This window comes from Podarcis muralis, chromosome 5, assembly GCF_964188315.1.
Source record: "Podarcis muralis chromosome 5, rPodMur119.hap1.1, whole genome shotgun sequence".
NCBI lineage: Eukaryota > Metazoa > Chordata > Lepidosauria > Squamata > Lacertidae > Podarcis > Podarcis muralis.
This window is the reverse complement of record NC_135659.1, coordinates 68,606,433-68,630,328: the sequence shown is the minus strand read 5'-3', so window position 1 is coordinate 68,630,328 and position 23,896 is coordinate 68,606,433. Positions and strand designations below refer to the sequence as shown.

The 23,896-nt window shown below is 42.2% G+C and overlaps 1 protein-coding gene across 5 annotated transcripts; it reads left to right on the top strand.

Annotated features, from left to right (window-relative positions):
* The first annotated feature begins 263 nt into the window (after window positions 1-263).
* TNNT2 (troponin T2, cardiac type) lies at window positions 264-19,554 on the top strand. Of its 5 annotated transcripts, XM_077929092.1 has the most exons (15): window positions 264-307; window positions 2,870-2,880; window positions 2,979-2,996; window positions 5,721-5,777; window positions 7,290-7,319; window positions 8,043-8,064; window positions 9,392-9,452; window positions 9,602-9,718; window positions 10,192-10,269; window positions 10,901-11,011; window positions 11,278-11,387; window positions 13,064-13,154; window positions 16,095-16,135; window positions 17,849-17,854; window positions 19,222-19,554. In XM_077929092.1, the coding sequence occupies exons 1-15, from the start codon at window positions 270-272 to the stop codon at window positions 19,268-19,270; spliced, it is 840 nt and encodes a 279-aa protein (XP_077785218.1). In that variant the 5' UTR covers window positions 264-269; the 3' UTR covers window positions 19,271-19,554. The 5 variants fall into 5 exon arrangements, with proteins under 5 accessions (XP_077785218.1, XP_077785216.1, XP_028590454.1 ...); XM_077929090.1 differs by lacking the exons at window positions 264-307; window positions 2,870-2,880; window positions 2,979-2,996 and adding an exon at window positions 4,475-4,498 and having other exon boundaries at window positions 5,709-5,777; XM_028734621.2 differs by lacking the exons at window positions 264-307; window positions 2,870-2,880; window positions 2,979-2,996; window positions 17,849-17,854 and having other exon boundaries at window positions 5,709-5,777.
* The last annotated feature ends 4,342 nt before the right edge of the window (window positions 19,555-23,896 follow it).

Genomic DNA, 23,896 nt, shown 5'->3' with positions numbered 1-23,896 from the left:
GTTTTCTAAAGAAAAAAAAAAGATAAAAGAAAAAAGAAAAAGCTGAGGGCATCCTAGTTGTTGTTGTTTTTTTAAAAAATATGGCAACCCTAGACAGCAATCCTGGTGCAAGTTGCAATGGAACTCACTTGGATAGTATCAGTATTGTAAAAAGACACACCTCCAGCTGGTTCTCCAAGAGCATCATAGCTATTTAAAAAATAGCTGCCTGTGATTCCTATTTAAGTATCACGGCTTCTTTTCCTTTATTTAATTACAGGTAACTGAAAATGTCAGACACTGAAGAGATCATTGAGGAATATGAAGAGTAAGTACTAGGTTCTTCAATGTTTTCCTTTCCCATCTATATGCAGAAATGTGTCTTGCTTTTCTGTCACTCACTTTGATTTATGTGGCTGTGTGGTCATTCAGATATGCCATTCTTATATTTCTACAATCTGGTCCAGAGGGGAGATAAATCACAGCATGAAATCATTCTGAATGATTAGGGTGCTGATCCATAGCAAATATTTTATTTATCTTCCCCTCTGATGTTTAGGTAGTGAGTGCTGCTGTGTAAAGAGCTAAAATGCTACTATCTACATACAAGAAAGAGGTTGCACTTGGGGAAACCATTCTTTAGGAAAAAGCTCTGAAGGGGGAAACCTCCGAAAGAGGCCAATAAGAACTGAGCATGCTCAGTGTTTTCGGAATGCTGACTGACTCTTGGGAGGTGAACTGGAAAATAGGGCTGGAGAATGGAATGGAGAGGCTGGAATCTTGAACACAAGGACTGCATGCTGCAATATTTTGTTCCAGGTCATTAGATAATAGCAATTGATAAACCTAACATTTATGCATTTGTGTAACACTTCCTTTTTTTTAAAGTGCTAGTGAACTAGCCCCCCCCCCCTTTTAGCCTGTGATCTTTGGATGAAGGGTGGTATAGAAATTCAATAATAATAATAATAATAATAATAATAATAATAATAATAATAATAATAATATAAGGAGGGAGTGAAGATCAGCATCAGAATTTTTTTATCAGCATGGGAATTATTATTATTATTATTATTATTATTATTATTATTATTATTAATATCCTGCCCATCTGGCTGGGTTTCCGCAGCCACTCTGGGCGGCTCCCAGTAGAATGTTAAAAACACAATAAATACATCAAACATTAAAAACTTCTCTAAACAGGGCTGCCTTCAGATGTCTTCTAAAAGTCAGATAGTTGTTTATTTCCTTGACATCTGATGGGAGGGCGTTCCACAGGGCAGGCACCACCACCAAGAAGCCCCTCTGCCTGGTTCCCTGTAGCGTCACTTCTCGCAGTGAGAGAACCGCCAAAAGGCTTTGGAGCGGGACCTCAGTGTCCAGGCTGAAGGATGGGGGTGGAGATGCTCCTTCAGGTATACTGGATATAAAAACACACACTTAACAAAGTAGAGCTGCGGAAGTGCCAATTTCTATTTCACTTCAGGCACCACAAATGTCTAGGGCCAATCCTCTTGATAATTTTAGTATTTCTCATAAAGCACTTAGAGGGTTTGTTACAAGCAAGTGGTATATAAATTTTATCAGAAAATGAAGTGTTGAGAAGGGATTCCAAACCCCAGAGAGGGTCTCAATAGGCTTCTACTGAATCTAAAAGAGAATCTGGGTTTCTGAGGATTCTTGGGACCTTCACGTAGGAAACCTGACCCAAGCGTAGAATGACAGGCTACTGGGATTTAAAGATTTTGGATACTGGAAGAAATGTAGATACAGTACTTAATTAGGAACCAGTAAGAGCCATACAGCTATAAATTCCTGGGAGGTATAGATGGCTTGTGACTTGGTTATGTCTGTAATTTTGGAAATTCTTCCTACCTTTTTTGATCCCGTTACTCCCACTCACGAAGACTTTCTCAGTTTTCTACACTCCCATAGCTCACTCATCAGCTTCTTGTTTTCCAGCTGCAAGGACTAACCCAAGAGAGAGAGCACTGAAAAATGCTCTTTCACAGCCTGCCACATTCCTGCTCTGGCATTTTTATCAACACCTGTTCCAGTTACTTGAGCTGCATCTCCAGCTGATGCACAACATGAAGTCATGCCTAAGCATGTCGTATAGGCAACCTGCTACTTCCAGTCCTCTCCCCGAAAAATAAGCTGGCCCTAGATCTGCATGTCACTTCACTTAAATGTAGCTAACTGTCCCTTAACACAGCAAGCTTTTAATTGCATGAGGTGGGGTGTGAGATGGCCCCAGGTATCTGCTTATCTGTTCCAGGGGTTTGGAAATATATGTGAACTCCTGCCACCATATGGGCAGAATCCACTCAGCAAACAAAAAACAAAAACCCTGACTGTGGAACAAACAGAAGTGTCTTGTTGCGGCATCTTAAAGCTAGCAGATTTATTCCGGCATGAAATTTTGTGTGACATGACTCTTCTCCGCTGTTTCTGGCATAAATTGTAAGTTGTAACTTGGTTGTAGTGCATTCTTCCAAAAAGAATATGTGTCAGAGACCATGGATCATGTTGTTCTAAAATCACTTACAGTGGTACCTCGGCTTAAGTAATTAATTCGTTCCGGAGGTCCGTACTTAACCTGAAACAGTTCTTAACCTGAAGCACCACTTTAGCTAATGGGGCCTCCCGCTGCCGCCGTGCCGCCGGAGCACGATTTCTGTTTTCATCCTGAAGCAAAGTTCTTAACCCGAGGTACTATTTCTGGGTTAATGGAGTCTGTAACCTGAAGTGTATTTAACCTGAAGCGTATGTAACCTGAGGTACCACTGTATTATTATTATTATTATTATTATTATTATTATTATTATTATTATTATTATTGCAAACCAGCCATTATTCTAATCTAGGTGTTTTCCCTTCTGCTTTACAGGGAACAGGAAGGTAAGGGAATGAAAACTGTCAGATTAAGCATGTTTTCCAAATCCACCATTGCTGCTCTAATAACGCTCTCTCTTTTCCTCTCTTCCGACTTGATGCAGAAGAATGCGTTGAAGAAGGTAGGCTTCCATTGTTACTATAAGAGTCAAGGTTAGATGAGGTGATGTGTTCTATTGGGTCATAACACCATGCCATTAAAAAAAAAACTATTATGGGATTGGGGACCTTAATATGTATCATGAATTTGTTATTTACATATACTGTATATGAAAAACTATAAGGTGTCTCAGTGTAGCGAGTGTAGCTACTGATGTGTAGCTACATTGTCTGAAAAGGCACTTTTGCTCATGTCACCATCATCTGAAATGGTGATATGGGGGAGAGCTTGTTTTCTGTAGTGGCTTAGAAGTGGCTCCCACTATGGGGACCTCCTGGTCACATGAGGTTCTGTTTCTTTGGTAGTGTTCTATCATAAAACTGTTCTGTTTCAACTGGAAACTCCTTACAGAGTTTTTGTGTGAAGAAACAAATGAACGTATGATATCTGGGTTTGAGGATTGAAGAAAATATTGATGCATAGAAAGTGGAATTGTTGAGTGTTTTCTTGGAGAGGATGTTTTGAACAATTTCCTATTTATAGCTGACAGACAAAAAATCCCTTTTATTTTATATTACCGGTATTTTATTTTCTTCCTTCCTTTTGTTTTTAGTTTTTATTTAGATTAGAATTTTATCTTTCATAAAAAATATATTTGATATTTGATACTAATCTTTATTTTTTCTTTCAAACTTTAATAAAAAATCTATTGAACCACTAATAAAATCTATTGAAATCTGTGTAAACAATTATAATAATAATAAATTTTTAATAATTTAAAAAAGCAAATAATATGTGGACAAGTAAAAGTGCAGATTTGTCCAAGTAGCCTCGTGGATTTCTCAGATATACCAAAAAGCGCAGAAAAGTGTAGGTTGAATACGGCTGAGTATTTGGCTAATATTGTCTGTTATGAACATTTAATCCAGCCTTCATCAACTTGGTGTCCACTCGGTGTTTTGAACTACAGCTTTCACCCATTGGCTGTGGCTGATGGGAATTTTAGTCCAACAGATCTGGAGGGCACCCATTTGGTGCAGGCTAACTTAATCTACTATTTTAGGAACCTGGGTAGAGTATTTCATTGCCAACGGGACTGACACTGATAAACTCAGTCTGGAATGAGCTTTCTGCTGCTTGCATAGTATCACTAGAAGCTGATCAATGTGTCTTTGTGTTTATTTATTTTTTACAAGCACACCTCCTCTTCTATTCTTTTGTATGAGGGCATAATTACTGCCTCTGTGTGTGCATGGATATGTGGGTGTTCTGAATGTTCCAGGCCTTAATATCCTATTGAACTTGGCAAATGCTTGACTTCACAAGTGCTTGGCATCTGAAAACTAGGCGTGCACACAAAGGCAAAGCAAAGATCAGAACAAGAGAAAGCCGTTTTGCCTGTAGATGCTCTAGCTTGAAGCCACAGCTTTCTGTGATCCCTCGCTAACCTTTTCTACTTATTCCCTTTCACCATCCTTGCTTGCCCTGGTTAAGAAGAGGAAGAATGGATAGAGGTGGAAGACGGTAGTAGACCATTTCTTTACATTTCACTTTGCTGCTGCTTGCCAATGACACACAGGCAGAATACTTACTGACCTATCGTGCATGGAAATCATAAGCATTTATGTACTGTGTGCATCAGTCAAAGGTCATACCAGTTTGGAGAGCTATTTAATTCCTTCCTCCAAAAGAGCCCTGGAAATTGCAGTTTTGGAAGGAGGGGCTAAAGATCTCTCCCAGAGAATTCTCAGCATCTCCCCAAAATACAGTTTCCAGGATTCTTTGGGAGAAGCCAGGATTATAAAGCAGTCTAAAATCTATATATGTTTGTAGTATTGGTATTATGTAGCCTATGCAGGTTTGTGGCTTTTGTTTAAAACCACATGTGGCAAATGGGCTCATTCCTACTCCCCTCCTCAATGTGTTGGTTTAATACAAAAAACAAATGCCTAGTGCTTATATAATAGCATCATTCACATTTGGGTACCAGAAGGTAGCCTTTGTGGGTGACAGTACAATTTCTGATTAACTCCTTTTGCACCATTTATTTCCATATCTGATATTTAAAGTGAGACATTTCTGAGAGCCACTGTCTTTTAACCCGGGTCACAAAAATCTAAATGAGATTCCATCATCTCCTGTGGCATCAAAATCGATAAGTAAATTGTGTGGTGTGTGTGAAGACATGTTTCATTTCTCCAATTTTACAAGGTGACCCTGAGTTCTGGTATGATGGAAGAACCCTTCCATTGATCCACTTTCTTCACACCAGACCTCATAAGCTTCTATCACATCTCACCTCTTTAGTTATCTGTTTTAAAAACTAAAAATCCCCAGGCTTTTCTCTGTAGGTGAATGTGCTGTAAACCTCTGACCATTTTGGTTGCCCTTTCTTCTTTGTTGCTCTGCATTTAATAATATTGCAATGGACCAGGAATGTGGACCTTGACTAATAACCTGCCTCTACATTTGAGGTGTGTATCATGTTGAGGACCGATGAAGCTCATTTCAAACCCTACCTCCCACAACAGAAACATCATTGAGCATCATTAAATTGAACCACAATGTGTTCAGTTTAAGATGGCAGTCCCAAGTTACCACTTGTCATTTAGCCATGTTCTAGAAATATGCTATCTATCTTTCCCAACCGCTCTTCTCTGACCAACGTCCGAATGGCTGGGATTCATTACCTCAAGCAGATCTGTTGATGTCATCCTGCTGTTTTCTTCCTTAGAACAAGAACAAGAAGAACAAGAACAAGCTGAAGAAGTGAAGGAAGATGAAGATGAACCTAGGGCAGAAGGTATGATGTTCTGGTGAAACATCTCTGGCCAATACAAGCATTGTGATGGAGGGTCCTTTTCAGGTAGAACCCTTCACTGAATAAAAATTCAGCAGCATTGTTTTGGTTAAGCTGTGATCTCAGAGCACACTTGTCATTTTGGGGGCGGGGAGTGTAAAAAAGTAAAAGTAGAAAAATTATAGTAAGAATGGGGGATAAAAATAATTCAGTTTGCAAGTAAAGGTGAAGTTATACAATCCCCACTGTTTGAAATGCTATGAGAACCAAAACACCACAAGCCTTCAAAATTCATACTTAACCAAATTTTTCACTGTGGTTCTGCAACCAAACAGTGCTTACAGAAATCCATATATTAGAAGAAAGTGTGCATAAAAATGAATATATTCATGAAATTAACATACAAAAAATGTACTCAGCATACCACTGAGGAGATCTTTCTGTCAGCACAAGCTGTACACTGTTTGGGGAGTTCTGACTCCCCAGAGCAGTATTGGAAGAGTGGGGTGAAAGCCTCTTGGTACTAGTTGAATTTGGTTCATTACATTGGGGGAAATGCTTGCAAAAATGTACAAACATGTGCTTATTAGGAAAAACGTGCTGGCAATTTTTAAAGAAATCTGCAAATTGCTGCAGAAATGTGGAAAACTGGATGGGAAAATGAAAAATTGAGAGAATGCAAATTGACAAATCCGCTGCATGCCTAGTGGTTGGTCCCTTGTACGTGGTGTATGTTTCTTGAGTAATAAATCTTCTATAACAATGTTCCATCCCTCTATGAGTCTGGCTGTTTTTCTGCATTCTCCTTAATACTTTACCAGCATGGGCAGTAAAGGAAAGCTGATGGCACAGGAAGATCTTCTGTGTTTGGCAAATGGGCAGCCTTGCACTTGCAGAGACCCCCCCCCCCAAAGATACGCTCCCCTTAAAAAAAACAAAAACTGGGTGGAGGAACATCATGGCTTTAGGGGATGCCCCCATGCTTTGGTGACATCAGCAATCAGCCTATAAACAAATATTTTTTCCCCACTGTGGAAAGGGAAACAAAGCATCTGGCACTCTTTACTGATAGTAGTTCTGCTTTTCCCCTCTGACTATAAAGGGAGGGAAACCCGTAATATTTTCAGGGGAAATAATGTATTGGGAAAGGTTTTCCAAAATTGGTACCCCCCCACACACCTATTCCCAGAATTTTACTGATTAAAGCCACCTTCTTTGGTGAGTCCAACTGTTCTGGTATTCATAACATTGACATCACATCACCATCTGTCCTGGAGCTTCTGGTGTTGTGAAAAATGCAAAAGAGGGGACGCCCCTGTCTCTGATCACCAAATACCAGAATGCCAGCAATGTCAACTCTCCCAGCAATGGGTGAATGAACTATGGAGCATGCTGGGAATGCCGTAATCACAGCTTAGAGGAAATAAATGTATCAGGGAGTGTGGGGATTCTAGACACAACTGCGCTGGCGTGGTACATCTCTAATCAAAATTCTTTGCTCCCCTTTTAAAATAGAACAAGAAGAGCAAGCTAAAGAACCAGAAGGTAAATGAAAAGTGTGCACCGTGGTCCAGTATATGTGCTAGGGATGCTTGAGGAGTTCTGTTTCTATAAAATTCAAAGTAAACTGATCTGGTCTGCACTTCCTGGATGAACGTGCAGATGAAGAAGCAGTTATCCTTTGGATTTTGCATCTCTCCCAAATTTGCAGTAGTGGTCTCAGCTCAAAGAAATTACCAGAAGGAAATGCATATATTGTGATAAAATGTAAATATACAGATCTTAATGCTGATATATAAAAAAAACCAATTCACAAGTGTATGTTAAAATGGGACTGAAGTCATACAATGTCCCATCACGCAACTGTTACAATTTTGAGAGCATTTCCCCATCATTTTCCTTACTTAAATAAGTCCATTTTTTTTTTTTTGGAAGCAGGTTTGTTGGACAAGTGTACAAAATCCATGTCAATCAGCCTGAGAAACCGAGGCAGGAACTAGAAAGGAGAGGTGTGCATTCCCCTGCAGTTCAAGAGTTAAGAACTCTGAAACACACACAGACATACTAAAAAAAATCTGCCCAAGCCTTTATTCACATGAAAAAGTACAGGGGGAGATGAGAGATGAGCGGTGGGAGGGTTGGGGAGCAGAAACAACCCATATAAGCCTTAAGGGAGTCAGTAGGCCTGTCTCTTCAATTTATCTACAAAGGGAGCAGGTAAATATTTCTGTTTGGCAACTCTTTAAATGTTCATTTGGTTTCTTGCAGGAGAATCAAAGCCTAGGCCCAAGTAAGTATAAGTAAAGTGGATTTTGATGTTATGGTTAGCAGGCAGTTGTTGAGGCAGGAGCAGTTGTATGGAAGGGGGAAAGGAGATGGTGAGTACAAGCACGACTGAAGAAAAATAGAGAGATGTCAACATTTGACATATTGTATTATTGGCTTTCTAAAAATGCAATTAATGGCAGATTTGTAGCATGGTGCACATTTACCTGGAAGTGAGTCCTGCCGAGGATGGTAAACTGTACTTCCAAATAAACATGCACAGGATTGCACTGTTAACAGAATCTTTTTAAACAACAGCAACACTGAAATTTCAAAAAAGCAAATGCATGGTCTCTTTGGGTGGTACAAAATTATCTAGATTTTTTTTTAAAAAAAATTTGCCCACAAATGCAGAAACACTGCTAAATGCAGCAGGCAAAGTGATGAGACACTATCTCAAGAACAACATTCCCACCCCAGCCTGCCCAGTGATGAAGTTATTACAGCTGTTCAGTGGCTCGTATAAGTCAAGTCAAGGAAACTTAAGACTACTGTGACAGCTGCGGCCATTGTAAAAAGCTCAGCAACCGGTATGGCATTCCATACGGCGCCCTCCAAGAAGCTATAAATTGTTCCCTCAGCTTGGAACTACGTTCAGTTTGACATCCAGTTTAAATAAAATGTGCAGAGTGAGTTCTGAGACAGGTTAGTGTAAGGTTAGCTGCTCCCTCCCAGATTTTCATTGTTAGGAATTGAAGTTTCACCATTTATCATTCTGCAGAGGGTTTTTTCTGATTTGATGGGGCTATCTAGTTATTAGACTACTGGACACATGTATGGATATAAGATGCTTAGGGTTCTCCCCCCTTTTACCTTGCATTTAGTGTCAGGTTGTTGTTGTTTTTAAAATAACTATATCTTCCATTTATGCCACCTATGGACTCATCCACTTCCATTTGTCACTGGTTTCTAGGCATATATCTATGATTTGTAAGGCATGGGTGCTAGCAGGGTACTGCGATAGTTCAGTCGATAGAGCATGAGATTCTTCATCTCAGGGCCATGGTTTGAGCCCCATATTGGGCAGAAGATTCCTGCATTGCAGAGGGTTGGACTAGATGATCCCTGTGGTCCCTTTCCAGTGCTACAATTATATGCTTCTGCTTTTGTCTATATTGTCTTGGCCAGATTTACTTGGAACCCAGAGACAGACCCCTTTGAAATCAATGGGATTAAGCATGGATTCATGTGGGAGATTAATAATATCAGCCAACCCTGATAAAGAGATGAGACGTCAGGTGTTGCTATACTAGTGGCTTACCTCTTTATTTTCCCCTGCCCTCCTATTTCAGGCTATTTATGCCAAATTTGGTGCCTCCAAAGATCCCTGATGGGGAGAGAGTGGACTTTGATGTGAGTATTAGCCATCATCATCTCATAAAGCTGTCTCCTTCTCTCTCTCTCTCTCTCTCTCTCTCTCTCTCTCTCTCTCTCTCTGTGTGTGTGTGTGTGTGTGTGTGTGTAACATACCAAACCCTCATATTGTCTTTTCTGCTTTGCAGGACATTCACCGCAAGAGAATGGAGAAGGATCTGAATGAGCTGCAAACCCTGATTGAGGCCCACTTTGAGAACCGGAAGAAAGAGGAGGAAGAGCTGATATTTCTCAAGGACAGAATAGTATGTCTCTTCCAAAAAGAAGAGAGGACTTAAGAGTGTTAATGTTTCATTCAGATCCTAAAGCCACTTGTCAGTGATGCAGAGCCCCAAAGATAGACATCCCACACATATTCTGGGAATGCTTAAAAATGCACATTCACAATATAATTAATGAAATGACAGGATTTTATTTATTGTCTAGACTCCAAAACTATATTCTAGACTATTTTAAAGCCCCAGTTTTAGAGGCTGATCTAGAAGTATGAGCTAACATGGGTGCAATAGGTAGCTATAATATTATATTTTTTTACCATGGGAGGTATCATTTGGATGCTCAGGTGGGAAAATGTCAGGTGTCCAGCATTTTCAATAGTGTTATAGTTTCAGCCTCAACTGTGACTGCCTCAGGCCATGCTGAGTTAAGGCGGGGGGCATTCATCAGAGTATACCAGACCCCCTCCCTGAACAGGTGCCGGGCTGATTTCCTCCTATAGGAGCAGCGGCGAGCAGAACGAGCTGAACAGCAACGGATCCGCAGTGAGCGAGAGAAGGAACGTCAGGCCCGCTTCGCTGTGAGTATACCCAAGACACGAAGTCTACAGCAAAAAGTCACTTCAATGCCTTTATGAGTTTTTTGTTGTTGTTGTTCTGACAAACCCCCATTTATGCATGGGGCAAATTTTCCACTTAGCTGCTCATGTAAGAGTTATACTCAAGCAGTAATACGAGCCCATCATCCCTGGTCAACCAGGGAACCCAAAGCCTTGGAAATGCAGGGAATCACTGACATAGGCCTTATGCATAACAGACCAAAACCAGACTAGAATTGCTCAGTTTATAATGAAAGCACCACTGTTACTTATTTTTCTAAGTGTTCCCTTTCCCCAAGTGCAGAAAAACAAGGAGGAACTGATCCTGATCTGGAATTGGCTAATGAGCTTGCTTACTAACCAGGATTGGGGAACAGAACTCATCCTGTCTGATTTGTGTCCATTCAGTCTCCTAAACAAGTTTCTATTTGATGTCCCTGTAGATCAGGGATGCGGAGCCTGTGGACCTCCAGATGCTGTCGTTTGACTCAAACTCCTATCGTCCCTGGCTGGGATGATGGTGGCATTTGGAGGCCCACTGGTTAATCGCTCCTGCTGTAGACAGATTCTCTTTAACTATCTGCCATTCTGAAACCTCTCTGTCATTCTGCAGGAAGAGAGAGCCCGGAAAGAGGAAGAAGAAAATAGGAAGAGGGCTGAAGAGGATGCTAGGAAGAAGAAGGCTTTCTCCAATATGCTCCATTTTGGAGGCTACCTACAGAAGGTACCTATCTAGCCTGAATGTTCTTCCAGAAACTGAAACCCACATCTGGGGACAGAATTTCCTGGCTGGGGGTCTACTCACCTACATGTTGTATTCCCAAATGGCTCAAACAGAGACCAGTTAAGGTACAATGAGAGTGTATCAGGAGCTTTTTAGTCTTTGTTTTAATCTATGTGTACTTATATCCTCCGCATTCATAGCCCATGTACCTGTCTGATGAACTGGGCTGATGAACTCTGATGCCACTCAAGAACTGTTTTTTTTAGACAGAGAAAAAAAGTGGGAAAAAACAGACAGAGCGGGAGAAGAAGAAAAAGATCCTCAGCGAGCGTCGAAAACCTTTAACCATCGATCACTTGAATGAAGACAAATTGAAGTAAGAAGGGAAGCTGGTTCTGGGGGCAGCAGCCAGAGACTCGGGGGCCAGTAGGGACCTATTTCCTTCATGATGAAGAAATTAGATGAAAACAATATTCTACCTGCCACTTTCCCCATAGTTGTGATTTGTGGTCTCTCAGAGGGCCAAACTAGACATGACTTCAAATGCGTTCTTTGCCTTTAACATACAGACTTTTTATTTTTAAATAAAAATAACATCTACTGAGGGGACTGATAATTATTGGGATCAGAACAAGCTTTTCTAGGCTAAAGTACACTGGAGGCACAGTGACCTTAACATAAGACAGCTCCTAAAGCGTTGTAAGATTGCCACAATCCTACAGTTACAGCATGCATTGTGTGCTATGCTGTTATCCATATTTGGGGTTATGTGAACACAATGCAATGCTGGCTTGGCTATTACTATGGTACTATAGGGTATAGTTAGGGCACATGTGGCAATGTTCCCCTTGCTTCTTAGTCCATCACTCCTTGGAAGTGTTAACTGCCCACAACATGCATTAAAGGGTAGCAGAAGGTATTATATCCCACATGGTTACAAGTCAGGAAGCCATAAGGGGCTGTTAAATCGTACTAATGCTTGCTCATCCAATTATCATGCACTGTTTCCAAATGCTACCTGCATTTGAGTTTAAGCAGACAGAGTCAAATGAAAAGGAGGGAGCCAGAACACTAGAGGGTGCAATAAGCACATGGAAACATATTGGAGGTGATGCAGTATGAAACCTCAGGTAGATCAAGGGCTTAACTACATATTACGGTACATCAGTTGTGTGACTTGCAGCCACATCCAGGGATTAAAAAAAATCCTACAGGTTGGGCATGATTTCAACCAGAACCACATTATGTGCATCCCCAGTCAAAAATGCCCTAATCCTCATGCTGCAATAATCAATGGGGGAAAAACCTGCTTATGTGGTTCGGTGATGCATATTAGTCCTATTCAGGCATTGCCACCTAAAGAGGGAACATAGGCAGAGAGAGCCTTCACTGGTACATAAGATTACCCACAGCAGATGTCCATTGTAAGCACATGAAGAGCCAGAGGAGTTGTGTGGGGAGGGGGGCTAAAGGTGTATTCCTGAAATCTCTCTCTACTCATGTGCTCCCTCGATGTGGTAATGTCTGAAGAGGGCCGCTGCTTCACTTGTGCCCAGGTTGTTCCACACTTGGCAGAAGACCCAGTTGTAGCAAAAGCATCAGCATAGGTACTTGTAAAGTAGGAATATACTAAAATGTGTGATTTAAATTTAAGCACAAGTTAAAGATAAAGACATAAATGGGTTGAAAGGTTGACAACTGGGACTTTCAATAATTTAGGAAACATTCTGGCTGAAGCTATAAATGTTATGTATACTCATATTCACAGGCTAAAACACACAGACATTTATATTCATATTATGTCTCTCTCACACGCACACATATATCATACATATACCATATGTTCACACTCATGGAGCACATAATAAAGAATATGCACACAATTTTTATGCCTGTGCCTATTCACATGCAAAATGTTGCATACCTAAGATTCTCATTCTTATGTTCAGCTCACTTTCCTACTCTGGAAGAACACGCTCACATTGCATGTTCCTATGTGCATATATAAGCACTGGCAACCACATTGACTGATGCTGCATGTTCTTACAACAGGGAAAAGGCAAAGGAACTGTGGCAGAATATCCATGACTTGGAAGCTGAGAAATTTGACTTGCAGGAAAAGTTCAAGAGGCAGAAATATGAGGTGAGTCTGCACATCTGTTGAAATATCTCTGCTTTCTGAAAGGAAGGGCGCTTTTTGCAAGAAATTTCAGCAGCATCCAAAGATTGCTCTCTGAGTAATTTTTGAGACATTGCATCAAAAGAGGACAAAAAGTACCCATTCATTGAGAGGGAGAGCAATGCTTTCTGACAGCTGCTTCATTTGCCCTCACTTTGTGGCTAAATTTGATTGGCTACATATTGTCATGTTATCATCCTTTACACTATTCAATCCCAATTAGCTAGCATCACCTCTGCCACTGATGCAACAAGTATTGTCCTCATGGTCAATTATCTTCATTTGCTCTGTGGGACGTCATGTTGACATTCCATCATGATACCATCCCATTCAGCACACAATTCCTGATTGGCTGGGATTTCCCACATTTCTGTAATCAGCAAGATGACTCAGTGATTATAAAGGAGAAAATGGCACTGAAGCAGCAGCTGATTGAAGTGGAAGGGGAATATGAACGTTTTCATCATGGGAGCTTTTCAGGAAATGTTTCACCTTCTTTGAAAGTGTTACTTGCACCTTGAAAATTGAAATGGGCAAACATTCAACACAGTTTTAGTTGATACTTGTCATGCTTTGCCTCCTCTTTTCCTTCTTGCTTAGAAAAACCACAGGTATGTCATTTGATCATACTTGTCTCACTGAACTTCATCTCCCTTTGGAACCTACTTCAGAAATCAGAGCCAAATGGCTCATTAAATGAGTGGAGTCTGGCAGTTTTCTGCTTCAAATGGATGTAGCTTTATGGATGAAGTAGCATCAGTCTAGGTCTGTGAAGGTCCTGCCTAGTCTTGCCAGACATTGAAGGACACCCCAAACCACACCATAAGCTGCACTAGACTGTGCCAAAGCCAACCTGGCCCATTTCAATTTGACCAACAAATATTTCTACCCTGAAGACCACGTTTGTAAGTGCATTGTGATCACTCACCTGCCTAGTAGCTTATTGAGTCTAGAAAAATAGTGTTACAGCCGCTTAATCTGCACTAGAACTGGCTTAAATACACCACAGCTCATACTACCTGTCTCTTTCACTAACATCACATTTAAGCTAGGGTCAAGCCTAAAATGCAAATTTTCAAACTTTTGACTTGAAATTCTGAGGGTAAGATAGGGGAATGAAATCGGGGGACCTATTGGAAAGGGAAAATGTCTGAAACATTCGCCAGTGGTGGGGGCTTCCTGAATGGCAGGGGAGGTGGCAGAGGTGGCAGCAATGACAATATTTTTTCTTTTGGGGAGTGGGTGTCTCATTAGTGGTAGTGATGCTTTCCCTGGCAGTTGCTATTTGACTGCTTTCTTTTACCAAAACTCCCTAGACTTAGTTCTGGAGTATTTCTGATTTCCCCCTCTTTTTACTACTTCCCCTCCAGCAGCTGCCATTTCTTTGAGGGGGGGCAGAAGAATGCTTCATCTAGGGCATTCGCCTTTCAGGGTTTCAATGATGGGGGGGGGGGGTGTGTGGATTTCTGCAAGCCTTGGCATTTCCCCAGGCCTGCTGATATCTCCATTTTGTGCATGGATGGTGTCATTTTGGCAACAGACGATCAGAAACCAAAGGACAAGTTTGCTATTAGTATATAGGATGCACTCGACCTCACCTATAGTTTGGCTTCTCGTACTGAGCACTGCTTTCTCAGGATCACTGCCTTCTTTTTGTTAATTTTCCCTTTGCAGGGGCTTTCACATCTATAATAATCTCCTTTCTCTAACCCTAACTAGATTTCCATACTCACTGCACGCTGCGATGAGTTAAGCAAGTAGTAAGTATGGCCTGTCCCCACCCCACTTTGCTAATGGCAGTGCTGTGATGAATGATGAAACGTGTGGAGCTAAGTGTGGCCCAGTGAAGTTCAGTCTATGTCAGCATCTTCTCAAGATGGTATTTCATTGTCTTGCATGTTTGCCCTGCTTAGCTTGCAAAGATTTTTGGGATCAGCCATTTGTCTTTTCAGCCAGATCCTCTGAAAGGGGTAAGTACTTGGATGCACCTTAGGAACCTTTCTCCTCTGCTTTGGATCCTTACACCAGAAGCTGGAGCTTCTTGGCACCTTAACTGAACAAAAACTCCATTACTAGTTATCCACATGGATTTGCTATTTGACATGGTATCCCTCTGGCAATGTTTTTATTGCATTTATCTTGCTTTGTGAACTTCATGAGCAGAGTGCATTTGTGCAGAGAACAACACATAATGCTCAATGTATAGCAAACTTTAGAGATGCTTTGAAAGAAGCACCGAGTCCAGGAATTGCTACAAATGGCACAGCGCTGCTCCCAAGCATCTATTAACTGTAGAAAAGTGGATATTTCTAGAAGATTCTGTAACTGGTCAAGATCATGATGGGAAAACTTTGAAGAAGCATCCTGAAAAACTCACCTGAAGCCTTCAAGAATGCTGGAGAGCAGCCTTTGTTCTCAGTCTCTCCCCAGGCTATTGTTCTAGAAAAAGAGGTGCCAGAACTCACCACGAACGCCTCCATTTTCTTGTAATGGCAATCGCACCCATCTGAGAGGTGCTGGAACTGGGTTCCAGTGAGTTTCAACTGAAAAAAGTCCTGTTCCTTCCACCAACCATGCCAAATTTAATCTCAGCTGCCTGGATTTGTAACGCTTCCATTTAGTGTGGAAATAATATTTCACGGCAGAGAAAAACTTCTAAGTATCACATTAGATAGTATGGACAAACAGATCCACTGTCCTTTCTGACTCCCCGTCTTTACCTATGGAAATTCCAACAATTAGAGGGATTCTTTACCCACCACACAGCCCTGCTGACTACTGTGTGTGATGAAACCAGCCCATGCTTAGACTTCTTTTCTTGCTGTCTTCACACAGTGGCCGTCCCGATCCCCACATGGTGAAGTATTGCCATGTAGCTTCACCTCTTGTCTATTTCTCTTGCAGATTAATGTTCTACGGAACCGCATTAGTGATCATCAAAAGGTGTAAGTACTCAGGCCATCCAGTTTGATAGTATCCAGCATTCCCATTAGATCTTTCACAACCCCCCACTTTTACTTTTACAGGTGCACCACTTTCACCCTTCCCTTCTGTAAAATACTTGTTTGGAGCTTTCAGGATTTTGTTTGTGTTTTGCTTCCGTTCTTAACTTCCTGCTGTTCCTCCTTTCACTTTCATTGTCATTAGTATTTGTCAGCCCTTCTCATTTCAGTTCTTGGCTTCTTTTTGCTCTAGAAAGCCTGCTGCTGTAATAATAGGCTATGCCTTTGTGTTCAAGAATCTTGGATTGAGCACTTCTGGCTATTCACACGATTGATACTGTTAGATTCCATTTAAGAAACAACAACAACAACCTTGCTTTATCACCACCTTTTCTTATTTTCTTTCTTTAGTCCTCATTTCAGCTAGTCACTGCTTTTACTGCCTCCTGCCTCCCATTTCACACCCTTTATTTCACCCCTCCTTGTTGCTTGATTCTGTCATTTCATTTCCCTTCCAATCCACCTTTCAGACCAGAGTCACATCCACACCATCCATTTATAGCAAGAGACCAAAATATCAAGAGGGCACCAGGTTGGGTGAGGCTGATCTAGACCATGTCAGGCTCACTTCAGACTTGGAACCAACATGCACAGGGTTTTTCACTGGCTACCAGACACTTGGATGTCTATAGAAAGAGACCCTCATTGGTGTTCAGGGAGCTTAGCACGCTTTGCTAACTGTGCCACACTTTGTTAGGGCAGAGTCACACCATACATTTAAATTACATCCAGCACATATTCAAAGCAGATGTCTTCCCCCAAAGGATCCTGGGACCTGTAGTTGCTTAAGGGTGCTGGGGGTTGTAGCTGTGCCTTAGATGTATGGTGTGTTGCAGATGTGCTTTTCTCCATTTGCTTCTTTCACCTAAAGTTCTTTCCTGGTTTTCTGTTTCAGCCACATTTCTCACCAGGCCCCTCCAATTTATTTCTTCCCTTGCATGCCTTTTGCACACCTGCTTCGTTATTTTGTTCTGATCTCTGAACTCCATCACTTCCTCACCACTTTGGGTCATCATTTTATTCACTCCTTCGCAGCATTTCCCCTTCTAAGGATATGTCTATGAACACCATTTAGGAAATAGTTTGGCATAGTGCAGTAGCTGAGCTGTCTGTTTACCATCATCCACTTATTGAGAGCTGGGGCATTCATCCTCTTTCCTTACACCAGCTCATTTCCTTTCAGCATGTATAAATCTGACTTCTCTGTCTGTAGAAATTATTGGGGACCTCTGTTGGATTGCTCAGTGCAGTCACCCATTTCCTTCCATGCTTCATGTCTCCATGACTCCATGGTTCACAGATGGAGAGCAGAGGACAGGAGATGCTAAAGAACTTGCTTGGTGTCCTGTGCGTAGCTGCTGGCAGAGTAGGAAATGAATCATCACCTGCATTCTTGACAGCAATGCTGATCAACATGGAACATTCTTCTTCCACTTTACATGAACAAGTAGCGTAGCCATCTTTCGGAGTGGCTGTGCAGGCAAAATTGTCAGAAGATTCATCTTTTTAATCCACTTGTCCAGAAACAAATGGCAGCCTGCATTAGGAATGCCTCCTTCTCTAGCGACCTTTTAGGTGCACCAAACTGGTTAGTCAAGAATGTTACGTGCTTCTCACACCATATTTCTTCTTTTATTCCCTCCTAATCTGCTTCAGGAAAGGGTGAGTAGCATGTTGCATCCTTTATGGTGTGCTGTGGTGGCTTGCAGTGCATGTAATGAAGGAAAATGACTTTATGTTCCAAATTAGGCCCTGGATTTCTATATCAGGGGTAGTTTACTGGTAGTTGGATATGTGTTACTTTAAGCAGCTGGATAGGGACACTTGCTTTAGTAACTGGGAGTTAGATATATCAAAGTGCATTCATGCTAAATGTTATGCTAAATGTTAGCAATTACAGTGGTACCTCGGGTTAAGAACTTAATTTGTTCCAGAGGCCTGTTCTTAACCTGAAACTGTTCTTAAACTGAGGTACCACTTTAGCTAATGGGGCCTCCTGCTGCTGCCACACGGCCGCACAATTTCTGTTCTCAACCTGAAGCAAAGTTCTTAACCCAAGGTGCTATTTCTAGGTTAGCAGAGTCTGTAACCTGAAGTGTCTGTAACCCAAGGATATATATGTAGAGAGAGAGAGTTTGTATGTATACCCCTCGATATTTTTGAAATCCAGGTCTCGGATTATCTTTACACCTTGCCCTTTTCAGTGTGCACATAAGATTAAGTGTCCAATTTATAGACCAGCAGGGCCTACAGGGAAGATGGGAGGTGTATAGGCCAATCACATCTGAAGAGCATCACACTGGCTATCCCTTCTATATAGTGAGAAACAGCCCTCTGGACCTTATCTCTTAAGGCACATGCCAAGCTTATATCTTAAGGTGAATACCTCTACTGATGTTGGGGTTCTGATGTCAGGAAGACAAATGGCACAGAGGCTTCCACAACAGACATAGGGGACTTATGAGGCCAGAACTTCCTTTCCAAGACCACTCTTTCCACCCAGAGGGGAGGAAGATCCAAAACATTCTGTGGCCTGTAGGATGTAGTCTTGTGCTGGCCACAGGTTCCCCATCCTTACTGTAGAAGAATTCTCAAGCCCTTATCTGCTCCCAGAATACAATTCTCAGGGTTCCCTGGAGAAAAAGAACCAGTTCTACCCAAGCTTTAAGTCTGAGAAACAGATATACCTGTAAAGGCACAAGATGAAGTTGGTTCAGGATTCCACAACTTGGGCTCCCAGCTCACTGCTTAGGGTGTATAAACACAGCAACTTTGCATGAGTTCTGCTCACATTGCGTTTTCTTCATGTGGACTGCACATGCCATGTGGACACACTCGCCTAGGAACCAAGTTGGGACCTGTGTGGATGCCACTGAATGAATGACCCACAGATACCCCTGTGCAATAAGCACCCCCACAGTGCTGTTTGACTGTAAAAGTGGACACTTCCCTTCTCCCTCACCACTGCCTTTTGCTTTGATCTCACTGATGCCTGAAATACCTCATTTGCTTCTCTGCTTCTCCAACAGCTCAAAGGCCGCCCGTGGGAAGCCTGTGGTTGGTGGCCGGTGGAAGTGAGAGATGGTTTGTGTCCAGCCTGCAGAGACGGCAGAGCAGGATACTTCTGCGTGGGCCAGCCTTTGATCCAGCATCCCAACCCATGTGGCCCAAAGGAAAGCACCAACTCTTCCAGATTATTCAGACCAAGCCACCTTCCAATGGCTTCACTCTGTAGAATGACTGTAGGTGTGTGTGCAGCACTGTCACGGCACGGAGCAAACACGCTGCTGTGTGGAAAAAATGACTGTGTCACCAAAGTTAAGCATACTGTGTCTGTAAATAAAGCAAATCATGCAGCAATACCCACTTTATTTACCTGATTTCTTACAACCCATCAGGGGAAGGTATATAAACCAGCAGGGGGCGGTGGGGTCTCCTATTGTCACTGCTGCTTTCATAGGGCCCAGACCAGTGAATCGCTGCCTAGAGGCTAGAAGCATTTGTGTATCAGGAGCACCGTGGAAGCTGTTGTGAGTGTTTCTCTTGCCAGTAAAGAGTTAACTATCAGACGTGTGCCTTAGTTATCTGGGACAGGCTCGTGACATTTTCACATGTATTACTGGCAAGCCAGCACAAGTCCTGCAATACTCTATGCAAATGCCCTTGTTTTGCAACCCTATAGACAGTTTAGTGTGAGAGGTTTTGAGGGGTGGGGTGATAGAGAGAGATTTATCTCTGCCGAAACATACTCTGAAGCAGGCCTAGTCAATATGGTGTCCTCCAGCTGCTCTTGGAGTTCAGCTGCCATCTTCTGTAACCATTGCCCATGCTTGTAGCAGCATACAAGAGATGCAGTCTGACAACATCTAGAAGGAAGAGTTTGGATTTGATATCCCGCTTTATCACTACTCGAAGGAGTCTCAAAGCGGCTAGCATTCTCCTTTCCCTTCCTCCCCCACAACAAACACTCTGTGAGGTGAGTGGGGCTGAGAGACTTCAGAAAAGTGTGACTAGCCCAAGGTCACCCAGCAGCTGCATGTGGAGGAGCAGGGATGCGAACCTGGTTCACCAGATTACAAGTCTACTGCTTTTAACCACTACACCACACTGGCTCTCCCTTGGTTTCAAAGAAGCATGTGGTTCTAATGCAGCGAGAGGAATTACTGAAGATTTGTGAGTGAAACACCAAGGGAATTTGCAGGAAGCGGATTTGTCAGGCAGAAGCTCTGCTGTCAGGCACTAATCATTCTGAATGAAGCAGGCAAAGATCAGCACAGATACCAACAGCTGTTCTCCCGCTATTGCCTCCCTAGCCAAACCAAAACTCTTGAAAAGTCCACTGCAGTACATTTCCCTTTGATTGACACAAGGTGGCACCCTGGCTTCTGTCTCTGACTTCACCTTGCCAGTGATCACACCCTGCTTTTTAACAGCCACGCCAAACTCATGGTATTGTTCAAGCCAGAGACACGCCTGCCAGTTTTCGTTTCCTCACTCTGTCCACCACTAGCGTAGCTGAATCAGCCACCTGAGTCAGCAAGTGGTGAAGCGGAGAGCACAGGCCTCAAGAGCTTGTTCAACACCCATCACTCCCAAAGGCTTCTATTCTACCTTCCTGACTAAACTAGCCAGATTAACGGTGGAACCACTTGCAGAGAAGAAAGGGGTGGATTATTTAGCCAAACTGGAGGCCCGTCCATGGTTGATTTTGGCCATATGTAGGCAGTTTGCTTGCAGAAGCTAAATAGATGGAGAGCATGAGAAAACATAAAAAGGAAAAACAGGAGAGGATCTTGAGATACCACAGGATTCCCCAAGTTGTAGTATATGGTCCATGAGCTTCATTTGGATAATTTACAATTTGAATTCTATAGGATTCTATGGTATCCAAATGCAATACAGTAAAATGCAATACAAGAAATATAAGGAGCAATCAAAAGCTAGTTAACGTTATACCATATACAGCTCATTACAATTGCTATGACAGGCAGAAAGAAGTAAATAAGTGGTTTGTGAACAACCCCATCAATTTTCAAGTGGTCCGTAGTGGTGGGGTTTGGGAACTACTGACCTAGAATAATGTTTTGAGATCTAAAGAAAGTATCTCCCATGATTTCTGTGTCCTGCTATAAACATCAGTGGTGTGAACACCTGAATATGTTAACCCTTAATTATGCTAACCCTTAATTATGCTTTTCAACAATGCACCCCATGGTTTCCTGGCAAATTGGGTAGATATGCCAAAATATGTAGCCATTTCTGGCATCTTGGGAGAAAGGCTACAAAAATATAAATATAAATATAACTCACAAGGCACCTTCCTGAATTTAACAAAATACATCCTGGCAGAGAACCTACAAACTGAAAATCACATCTGGCAGCTATCCCACAAATGTGAATGGGTGCCGTTTGCCACCCATCTTTCTTCATCTCAGCTGATAGGAGCTGGGGATCACGAAAGAGAGGTGCTGGTGTCACACGTCAAAAGCCTATTGCATCGCATAGAAATAGGGTCAGCCCTACTGTGAGGCAAAGTTGTTGCCCCAGGTGGCAGGTGATGAGGGAGGTGACAAAGTGTTGAAAGGCAAAGCTGTGAGTGTCACATGGCCTGTCTGGCACCCTCTAAGTTAGCCTGCTGCCCTCAGATGTGGTGGAGGCTGCTGTTCCATCACCACTGTTAATTCATGGAGGATAAGGCTATCATTGACTACTAGCTGTGTTCTACCTCAACTCTTGGAGCCTGGAGGCTGGTATGTCTCTGAATGTCAGTTACTGGGAATCACAGATGGGGAGTGTACTGTTGTACTCGGATCCTTCTTGCAGTCTTCCCATAGGATGCTGGACTAGATGGGCCATTGAGCTGCTCTAGCAGGGTCTTCTATCTTCTCACGTAACTGCAAATCCAGCTTGCATCTGCACATGGAGCAGGGGAATGTTGACCTCAGGCAGCAAAATGTCTTGGCCCAATGTCTGGAAAGTGTTCAGCTGCATGTGTATATGTGTGCAAAAGGACAAGACACAACTACTTAATCAGGGCTTGAGTAAGTGTTGGTCCCATAAGGGAAGCAACAACTCTCTTTAAATTGGGCTCTGGAGGTTATCATCTCCTGCCAAGAATGCGTTTTTGCTTTCTGAGCTCCCTGTTGGTCCTCAAGGTACAGAATCATTTGCAGAGTTTGTGGGCTGTGCAAGACAGTAGCCATTCTAGAATGCAAACAATAGTAATATCAATGTGTTTTATTAATTAGGCAATCATCTCAAAGCCAATCATAAACATAAGTAATGTTCAATGTAAGGAGGCACATTTTAGCAGAAATCAGGCATTAGTCACTGTGACCTACAGCACAACGATGCAAATATAGTGTTTAACTTTGCTTAGTCGATGCCAATTGGCAGGTAAAGAAAACAGCTCCACTGGAACCCATTCTAAAGGTGTGGGGGGAGAGCTATTAGTTTCTCAGAAGAGCACAGCTCCTGAGTCATGTGCTTTGCATGTTGTCTCTTGCCACTGTTTTGTGTAAATGTATTAAATGCAAGAAGTGCACTTTTTGTGCCTAGCTCAGGAGTCACTCGAAGAGGTGCCAGGATTTACTGTCAGTCTGGAAGGTTTCATCTGGAGAAACAACACTGCATTAGTCTGTATCTGCACAAATGTACACCCACATTCACATACCCCAAATGGAGTAAACCAGAAACAATCATTATCTCAGATCGGGTGCATGACACCACCATCCTTTCTGGCCTTAGATGTAGTCTGTGCTCATGGTCAAAATCACACATATATTTCCAAGTATTTGGGAATCTTCTGCTATTTCAGTCAGTGCAAATCATCACTGTTAAAATTTACCCTTTTCTGCTTAGAAAGTTGCCACAGTCCCTCCAACCTACACACAAGAAGCCACTTCCCCACTTGCCTGTCCCAAATGTTGACCCAAATCGCCTTGAGATTAAAAAGTCTTGTCAATTTCACAAATGTCTTATCAGGTCTTTTAAAAAACAACAGCCTAATTAGTGGCACAAACAGAACCCTGGTGTCTCTTGCTAAGTGTCAAGCCGCATACCTTCTCCTAGAACCCATGAGAATTGCTGGATCTTTGCACTCTCTTGGGATCAGGCCTGAACTTGAAGAGCCTGGGCGTGTGAGTTTTGATTGGCACAAATCCCACGAATGGCTGAACTGAAAATTCAGGAGGCGATACCTAAGGAGAGGAGATGGTACCTGGCTCCACTTTTACACATCAACAAAGTGGTAGCTTCAACTCAACAAGCAGTGAGAAATATATACAAAAGTAATGAGAAGATTTCCTATACTGAGGTCTTCCTCCTTATCAGCTAGAAAAGCAAAGCGTACTATTTCCCAGGTACCTTGGTGAGATAAGCAAGTATAGATACCCCAATACTCTTGATTACCATAAGAATAATGTTGGTTATAGTTTTAGCACTGCTTATTTTTAGTTGAGTAGATCCAGGGAACTGCAAGTCTATAGGAAGTGCAGCAGTATAACTACACCTGGATTAGTGTTGGTTACAGAGACATTGGCTGAGGAATGCATTTTTTTCAACTAATACCACAGATAATATAATGCCAGCTAATACAATGGCAGTGGTAACTGCTGGCATATTCAATGCAAATTCCATTCTTCTTGTGTTAAGTGTTATATGCACACTTTTGGTCATGAAAACATTCTCCCATTTGCCACAATT